Source organism: Coccinella septempunctata, chromosome 1 (assembly GCF_907165205.1).
Source record: "Coccinella septempunctata chromosome 1, icCocSept1.1, whole genome shotgun sequence".
NCBI lineage: Eukaryota > Metazoa > Arthropoda > Insecta > Coleoptera > Coccinellidae > Coccinella > Coccinella septempunctata.
The window spans coordinates 15,531,990-15,542,149 of record NC_058189.1 but is presented as its reverse complement, the minus strand read 5'-3'; the positions used below and the strand labels follow the sequence as shown (position 1 = coordinate 15,542,149).

At 38.8% G+C, this 10,160-nt stretch overlaps 1 protein-coding gene across 1 annotated transcript; it reads left to right on the top strand.

The window, feature by feature from the left end:
* Positions 1-6,367: 6,367 nt before the first annotated feature.
* Positions 6,368-7,477, top strand: LOC123315468 (histone H2B-like). The gene is made up of 2 exons (XM_044901164.1): positions 6,368-6,611; positions 7,170-7,477. The coding sequence occupies exons 1-2, from the start codon at positions 6,368-6,370 to the stop codon at positions 7,304-7,306; spliced, it is 381 nt and encodes a 126-aa protein (XP_044757099.1). The 3' UTR covers positions 7,307-7,477.
* The last annotated feature ends 2,683 nt before the right edge of the window (positions 7,478-10,160 follow it).

Genomic DNA, 10,160 nt, shown 5'->3' with positions numbered 1-10,160 from the left:
TTTTGTGTAGCAGGGGGAAAATCTGCAAGTCAGACGAATCACCCTCTGGGGATTCTCACTCTCTTGAGCTCGAGACCCACTAAAAACCCTTAACTGCTTCTTGTCCTGTAATTTTTTTATGTAGAAAAGTGACGATTTTATCTTGAACTTTTTTTTTTCTGTTAATTATTATCCCTAGGTATTTACAATCACAACACCGTCCAATTAAGTTATTTTAGAACTAGGTTCTTCGGAAGTATCCTTATTTTTCTCATTATCCTCATCACTGGGTAATGGACGTTTCAAAGCACTGGTAGAAGGATTATTTTCATCGCTTGAATTTCTGGGGAAAATATCCACAAAGGCATGTTTTCGCTTGAAATGTTTTTTAAATTGGACACTGAATGTTTTCAAGACAGTTGTTGTTTACAGATGTCGCAGGAACATATTATTTTTTCAACGTCTACGATAGAAAAATAAAGCCATATCGGGCTTCTCTTATTCGACATCTTAGCAGAAAGATCGAATCACACGCTCGAAGGTATATCCTTATAGTATAGTTCACGGTACAAGGTACCTATTTCACGTATCGACTCAACTCAACTGGAACTATAGAACTGTCGAAGTTATGAAAAAAAAAGTAAAAAAATTTCAAGCTCCTTCACTGTGAAGTAACACATAGACTAATCGTTGAGTCTCAACTTACAAATGAAACCTAAAATGAAACTTTTTGCTTTTATAAGATTTCTAGAAACCATGGTACTTATAAACCAACTAGTTTGGAAAAGCCAAAATTGTTGAAATATTGAACTGGGGTGGTTTCCTGATTTTTGCATTTATAAGATTTCTAGAGACCGTGGTACTATAAACCAACTCAGGAGCATGTTTACAAATGACAGGACAAAACATTTGGGTTAAGTTAATTTTAATAGCATTTTGATATTTATGAAGGTCATTTTGGAAATTTCAACTTATTCATAATTTCTGTTTGTTTAGTTATAAAGAAACTGAATATGAAAATAACAATTATCATGTGTTAAGAATCAAAGAAACCCCAATGATATTCCAGAAATTCGGCAGGGGGCTTGAAAGAAGCAAAGATTGACCGCTTTGAAAGAAGCCGCCCCATAAAAAGAACCGTAACTGTTATAGAGAATGCCGACAAAGTTGTAGATTTTAGATTTATGGCATCTCTGTTACAGAATTAAACATTTGTGAAAAAGGGTGCCTATAAGCACGAGGGTAATTAAGTACAGGTCCAGTTTATATTAGGTACTTTTATTACTGAATTCACTGAAAATCCTGTGTATTCTGCAGAAATCTGTTAATTGAATATCATTTGAAAAAAGATTCATTAAAATTTTAGTATTTACGGACATTTTAGCTTACTTGAATTTTCAAATGGTAGGTAATAAATAAAAAATTATCAAATATAAACAATATTTATAACTCATGGGCGGAGCCAAAAATGTGATATTTTCCTATTTCATATTTTGTGTCGGCAAGAGGACCATATATTCATTCCGAGTCAATCGCTTGACAGGAGAAGACGTGCTACAGTGCTCCTAGTGCTATAAAAGAGAAAGCGGACGAGAAAGTCACAGTGCCGTAAAAGTGAAAGCGGAGGTGAAAGTGCCCACTAACCAAGCTACGGAATATTTGATTCCGTCTGTGAAGTTGTGTAGGTTCTATATTTGTTATCGGAATTTTAATTCGTTAAAATTTTCAAAGTTGGTGTTCATCCTAAGTGTCCAGAGAATTTTCTCGTTGGTACTGCAGAAAACATCAGGTGAGCTTATTTTTCGTATCTTTCTTTCTGATTATTCTCATAGCGTAGAGAATTTTTGATGAGCCGTTTTGTTTTTATGCATGAGATACATTTTTCTTTTGTCTTGAAAAATTTTATTTCCAATTTCTTTGAGTAGCGAAGTAATTATTAATTAGATTCTAAAATGTCTGACCATTCGGACTGCGAGTCCGTAATGGAAGAAGACGCGCCAGAAATCGCTAATGTCGTGTCCGAACACGATATTTTGAGAGAGGAGAACGCAAGTTTGAAAGCGAGGGTGAATGAGTTAGATAGATGCGTATCTAGCTTAGTTGCTGAGATTAAAAATCTCAGGGAGAGGCTCGAGTTGCAGGAGGGAAATAAGGAAAGTCCTTACTCCAAAGCACTCAAGAAGAACATTATTTTGAAAAATGTCCAAGAAGTGAACTTACCGGTTCAAAAACAGAAGATGGAGGTGGTCAAAACCCCTCAAACCAAAATTTCCCCACCCGCCAAAAGAGTGAGAAAGGATAGCTCCTCGTCAAATGAAGAGGCAAACAAGAAAAGAGTCTTGGAAACCCCAGCCCAAGAGAAAACCACTCCAGTGGAGAGAAAAGAAAAAATCCCCCCAGTTACCCTGAAGGGTACGTCCGAATGGACGTCAATTTCCAACGCGTTAATGCGAAACGGAATAAATTACAGCAGAGCGACTACTGTGAAGGACGGAATTAGGGTCGTTCCACAAACCGCGGAAGACCACAGAAGAATGACGGACTTCCTTCATAAAATAAATAGGGAATTTTACACTCTTCAACGGGAGGAAGAAAAGAAAATCTATGCGGTAGTGAGATATCTACCGCTGGATGCAGATATCCCGACGATCCTTGACGACCTCAAGGATCAAGGGATCGTCGATGCTGAGGTCATAAGAATGACCTCAAATATAACTAAGAGGCCGATGCCCTTATTGCTGGTTAAAACCCAGAATAAGGGTATCTTCGAGGTGAGAAGGCTCTACAACATGAACTGTGTTGTTGAACCTAAGAGAAGGACGACCGGGCCTGGACAATGTTACCGCTGTCAGCGATATGGACATGCCCAAAGTAAGTGCACTTTTCCATGGAGGTGCGTGAAATGCTCCGGTAATCACAGCTCCAAGGAGTGTACGCTCACCAGGGAGAACGAGGAGCGAAATGCCTCTTGTGTTCTCTGTGGAGAGCAAGGACATCCAGCCAGCTACAAGGGATGTAGCGAATGGAAATTGGTCACTAAAAAGACCAAGAGATCGCCAAGATCGAACCAGACCAGCTCGAGGCCAACACAAAATACACCGAGGCCATCCCCAAACTCTTCGGAAGTGAAGAAACCCCAGGAAACTGCAACCGAAGCAGTCAAAGAGACGAAGAAACCAGAGAAAAAGACGGAAAAGGCAAAAACCGTCAAAAAAGCCGAAACCAGAAAAGGAATTTCTGGAATCACTGAGGAACTGGATAAGTTCACGAAAAACCTCCTCAGCACGATGATGCAGAATCTGGAGAAAGAGATTGAGAAGAAGATGCAGCAAATTATTAAGAATATTTAATGGCTGACACGACGATAAAGAACAATCTCATAATCGTCTCTTGGAACGTCGAAGGATTGAGAGCCCGCAGATCAGAATTCGAAGAACTGATTGAAGAGAAGAGACCGGATGTCATAGCTCTTCAAGAAACGAGACTTAACCCCAACGTTCGGATAGCATTTCCCAATTACGATATTTACAGAAATGATAGACCTAACAGCACAGGTGGCGTTGCTATACTGGCTAGAAAGAATATGGATCACCATTTCGACCAAATATTCAATGGACAAGAAGTAGAAGCAATATCGATTATTGTGAATACTAATCGAGGGCAAGTGAAGATTATTTCAACTTATAAATCACCGGATAAGGACATGCTGGAAGAGGATCTAAAAATGCTACTAGAAGGAAGACACCCGAAAATCATAATTGGTGATCTTAACTGCAAATCGCAGGAATGGAACAGTAGGGTGGAAAATACAAACGGGAGAAGACTGAAGATTTATGCTGAAAAACTTAATGCAGTTGTGATAGGACCTGATATACCGACCTACATACCAAGAGTAAATGGACTACCCGATGTACTGGACATTGTCGTAATGAAAGACATCACTGAAGAAATCAGCATTGATACAATAGAAGACGGAACTTCAGACCACAATCCCATAGAATTCATAGTGGGACATGGCCCAAGAAACGAAGAAGAGACACAAACCAAGGAACGCACAGACTGGGAGAAATATAAGAATTTACTTCAGGAGAAAATCAGGGAAATTCCCCAAATAAACACCCAGGATGAATTAGATGAAGCAGTTGAAAAATTGGAAAATCATATAAAAGAAGCCTATGAAGAAAGCACCAAGAGAATAAGGAAACCAATTCCGAAACATTCACATGGAGATACGCCAAGGGATATAAAGGAACTTATAAAAAAGAACAGAAGACTCAGGAAAATCTACAGAACAACAAAAAGAGAAGAAGACAAGAAGAAACTGAATAAGCATAGTCAGATATTGAAAAATGCTTTAACAGAACTGCGTAATAACAGATGGCACCAGAGATTAAGGGAACTGAATACAATAGATCACTCGGCTTGGAAAATGCAAAAACGCTTACGACGAGAACAGACAGTTATACCTCCACTGCATGGAGCAAACGGAATGGTATATACGAGACTTGAAAAAGCCGAAGCACTTGCCGACACAATTGAGAGAGAAGCCAGAATAAATTACAGAAATGATGATGACAATGAAGATCTAGAAGAAGAAGTGGAGGCAAACGAAGAACTGATGATGGAACCACCGGAAACCGAAATCATTCCAAAACCGGCTTCACCAACAGAAATCAAAGAGATCATAATGAAACTGAAAAACCGGAAAGCACCGGGAGAAGATAGGATAACGAATTATATGTTGAAGAAATTGCCTAGAAAAGGAATAGCAGCCTTGACGAATATAACAAACGGAGTGATGAGGACCGAATACTACCCAAAGAGATGGAAAACTGCAGAAATGATAGTTTTCAACAAGCCTGGAAAGGAACGGAAATTTCCTCAAAATTATAGACCAATCAGCCTACTATCAGCACTAGGAAAAGTCGTCGAGAGGGTTATCGCCAAAAGGCTGAATGAGGAAACAGAAATGTTGAAGATAATCCCACCCGAACAATTTGGATTTCGACGAGAACACTCGACTGAACTCCAATTACTACGGCTCATAGAATACGTCACCGAAGGAATGCAGACCAAACAGGCCACAGGATTAGTTCTGATGGATATCGAGAGAGCTTTTGATAGAGTATGGCACGAAGGCCTAATCTACAAGATGAAAAGAGCAGGATATTCGACCAAGCTATGCAAGATTATAAGGAATTATCTGAGGAATAGAAACTTTTATGTGAAGATAGATGGAGCAACCTCTCAAACCAGACAATTGGAAGCGGGAGTGCCTCAAGGATCGGTACTTGGACCTCTGCTTTACGTAATATACGTTTATGATATCCCGAAGAATGCTAGGAATATGCTCACCTTGTACGCAGATGACACAGGAATAGCGTTCAGACATCGACGCCCAGAGATCATACACCGGAGACTGCAGGAAGCCATAGATGAATTACTCAAATGGTGCATCAAATGGAAAATCCAAATCAATGGAAGAAAGACTCAAGCAATATTACTGCAAAAGAGAAGATTGAGGATGGAAGAAAACCTTGAAGTTGATGGACAAGAGGTTGAATGGAAAAATGAAGCAACATACCTAGGAGTGACGCTTGACAGAGGACTTACATGGAAAAACCACATCAAATGTGCTGTTGATAAAACAAAAGCCGCAATGAGTAAACTTTATCCACTCATAGGCAGAAGAAGTCATATGAATAAGAACATCAAGTTGACGATGATTAAAACTATTGCGCGACCACAACTCACATATGGATCGGCGGCATGGGGCTTCGCAGCCAAGACCCACATCAAGAGAATACAGGCCACTGAGAATAAACTCCTTAGAATGGCGATGGACGTACCCTGGTTTGTTAGGAACAAACAAATCTACAAGGACTTGGAATGGGAACCAGTTACAGAATTTATGAAGAGAAAGGCGGAAAGGATATTCGACAAAGCCAAACAACATCCAAATGAGGAACTACGAAGATTAGTCGACTACGATCCAACAGAAGAAGCTAGAAGGTCAAGAACCTACCACCGAAGACCGAGAGATCAGTTAAGGATTTAAATGTAACCAAAGAAGAGCTTAACCTATAAAAGCTATAGGCAGCATACAACTATCAACACGACTATGATCGTGTGAGAGTCCAGAAACCATAAGAGTCAACTGGTTAATAGGCAAAATGCCCGGAACCTATGAAGAAGCAGTTAAGGGTTTTTAGTGGGTCTCGAGCTCAGAGAGTGAGAATCCCCACACTGTTCCCCCTCAGCAGAGGGTGTGTTCGTCTGTTTGCAGATTTTCCCCCTGCTACACCAAAAAAAAAAAAAAAAAAAAAAAAAAAAAAAAAAAAAAAAAAAAAAAAAAAACCATATATTCGATTAAGTTTGCCACATCACGATGCCTCCGAAAACTAGCGGAAAAGCGGCCAAAAAGGCGGGCAAGGCCCAAAAAAACATTTCCAAGACTGACAAGAAGAAGAAACGGAAGAGGAAGGAAAGTTACGCCATCTACATTTACAAGGTATTGAAACAAGTGCATCCCGATACCGGTATTTCTAGCAAAGCTATGAGTATCATGAACAGTTTTGTGAATGATATTTTCGAACGTATCGCTGCTGAAGCGAGCAGACTGGCTCACTATAGTGTTGTTCATAATCGGATTATTTCAATAATCGGATTATGACGATTCGAATGATCTCAATAATCGAATGATCATTCGAATGAAAAATAACCTGAAAGTCTGAAACCTGTGTTCTGTACTGAAACCTAAGAATCGAGCATTCGAATGGCGGCGGTGGGGTCGCAGGTAGCAGCAGATTGTCGAGCAGACATTCGAATTATCTCATCATTTGAATGTTTTCGAAACGAAACCTCGAGCGAGTTTCGAAGCTCGGTAAGGACCGGACTAGCGTGGGGGGTTATATTAGAACCTTTAGAATCTAGATTTGCCGGTTCTCGACACCATAACCTTATGCCGAGGCCCGAAACTCGAAAGGTTTCAGATTTCAGGTAATAACCTGAAACGATGAATGAAATATCATTCATCGTTTTTTCCATAACCTCCATGCAACGCGGTTAAAGTTAGGTTCTGAAATCAGGTTATTTTTCATTCGAATTCTCGATTTCAATAATCGGATGATGACGATTATTTCAATAATCGGATTACCGATTATTTTTAATTCGAATTATAACATCACTAGCTCACTACAATAAACGTTCTACGATTACTAGCAGGGAAATTCAGACTGCGGTACGGCTTCTCTTACCTGGCGAGCTGGCTAAGCACGCAGTCAGCGAAGGTACCAAAGCAGTCACCAAGTACACTAGTTCAAAATGAAGTGGAACACATACGTTCTAACCCAATAGGTTCTTTTCAGAACCACTAATTAGTACTTCCTGATAATTAGAAACTGGTCTGTTGCTATTTTCCTTAGATTTGGTCGGAAAAATGCTCCGCTGTATGTAAGTTTATTTCCTTCGGTCTAACACTATCTGACATTAAACAAAAACGTCTCAATTCGAGAACACAATCATTGCATCATACGCAGTAGAGGTGGGAGTTCTAGTTCACTCAGAGGATATAGTTCACTAGTTCTCGTTCACGATGGTGAATAGTTCACATAAATCGTTCACTAGTTCACAATCGTTCACTTCCATTATGAATCATGGAACGATTGACGGTTATTGGTATGCTATGAATTAGTGATATGCAGTCGTTCTTTCATGTCTGGAACTGGACTAACGTTGAATTGAAACTGAACTCTGATATGGCTTAACGGGTTTCACGAGAAAATAAAAGTGGAAGTGTACATTATTTCAAGCCTTATGCTTTTTGCTGGGTTCTGGGATTTGTTTCGAGAAAAAGAAAAAAGATCAGTAAAACGAAATATATTGAGGTCAATAGTTATCAGATGATACGGTTATATTAACTAGCTCAAGAGTAACCTCAAAATAGAGAAGGAACTGCAAAAACATTGCCACAGGATAGGAGAATGGATGAACAAATGGAAAATCAGAGCAAATCCGGAATCATTTTCTACACAAGAGGACAGGGAAAGGACCCTCGAATAACGTAAAAATAAACAATGTACCATTTCCATGGACCAAAAGCGTGAACTACCTAGGAATAACCCTAGACGAAAAATAGAATTTCATCAAACACGTCAGGAACGTCGAAGTTAAAGCAAGAAGAATCAAAGGTTTCATGTACCCATTACTGCACAGAAAGAGCAAACTAGATAAAACAAACAAAATGAAGATATATTAGAGTGACCGGACGTCTGTCATTGTGACTGACAGTCCGTCAATCGTCCAAGAAGTCCGTCACTGGAAAACGTCCGTCAAAATCTTGAATTTAATTCAGTATTTTTCTCAAGATCATTTGAGATGGATAATAAAGAAAGAAAGTGCAAAAATCTTCCAAAAGAATTTCCATTCCTTAAAAAAACAAAACTTATTCTGAAGTCCAATGTACGAAGGGTCAATTCGGCATTGTATTTGGAAAAAGAAGTTATATTATACGGCATGTTTCAAGTTACAAACATAAAAATATGGTTAATGCAGCAGCGTCTTCCTCCCTGACCAAATATTTCAGACATTCAAATTTTGGGGGTGAAGAAGCTTCTTTAGCAAAGCCTGAAGACCTGTTCTCATTCCACAGTGTAATGCACAACCATTGTATTAAGATTATTATATCTTCGTTTTTGTGTTGTGATATACTTATATTATTTTTCTGTTTTCAATAAATCATTTTTATTTAACACTATACGGGGTAGGAAGCTGAGTAGCTGGAGGCATTTCGAGTAATTTGGCGTTCATAAATAAAAATTATCTATGAAATTCGAAAAATTGGGTACCTACTTTGACCGCATGCAACTCTTTTAAAATCTATCGCCGGGTTTCATAAAGCTTGATCAGGGAATCAACGCTTGATGGACGAATAGACGTCAATTTGTTTTCAATCGATAATTCAGTCATGATCATCATCAGAATATTATTCCCGCATCGAATTATGATGTTCATACATCCATTTAATTATTCTCAATTGCTATTTTTTCAATATATTAAGAAATGAAAGGTCTCAGTGATTTCGGTTGAGTAATCGAATGACTATCAAATCGTTGATCGGACAATCAAAGTTTTGTGAAACCCGATGTAAATCTTTTTATCAAGGCTAAATCGGAAAAATGGTACATGAAAAATTTTTTTCTTTTGACCTCAATAATATACTGTAAAATATTTTTACGATTCAAAGACTCGCCCTTTATATAAATATATACACATTCACCAGGTCTGTCCGTCATTGAACTGGGGATTATCTGGTCAGCCTATATCAGATATATAATACAATAATACGACCGATGACATACGCAGCCACAAGCTGGAAGAACACAACAGAAAGGAACATGAGAAGACTTCAGAGAGTTCAAAACATATCGATAAGGCTGACACTAAACGCACCGTGGTATCACACGAATGAACAACTACACAAAGAGATATAGATATCCCACAATCGAAGAGCACCTACAAAAAATGAACGAAAAACTGGAAGAAAAAATGAAAATACACAATAATCCACTGATTAGAGAAATAATGGAATAAACAGAAGTAAAGCGATACAGACAAAGAGAGACTATATAAGACGGCGGAAATAAGAAGACTACTTCGTCCCGCGAAACCCGAGAGACATACGATACGATAGTTACGATACGATCCATTTTGACCCGAGGATACCAGTTAAGGGTTAAATAATCGGTTCGCGACCCCCAGAGTCAGCTCGTTGAGCGGCATTACACTAGCAGAGCACCTCAAAGAATTTTTTACGATTTTTATGCCCTCGTTTTGCTCTCATTTTGCTCAGCACTTAGTTTATCGTTTGGCTCAACAGTCCGTTCGTTTTGCGCATTTACACTTTTCGAGTTTTCAGAGAAGAAAAAAAATTTTTTTTCTTACCTTAGCTTGTGAGATATCTGCGTTTTGCTCTTTTCAATTCAGCAATTAGTTCTTCTCTACCACTTACCGTTACCGAGATTAGATAATCAAAAGTGCCCTGCGGGTGTAATATTACACCTTAACGGATCTTTCCGATATTGGTTTCGATCGAAAGTTTTGCTCCGTTCTGATCATCAGTCCGTTCGTTTTGCTCATTTATACTTTACGAGTTTTTGGAGGAGAGATTTTTGCAGAAAAAA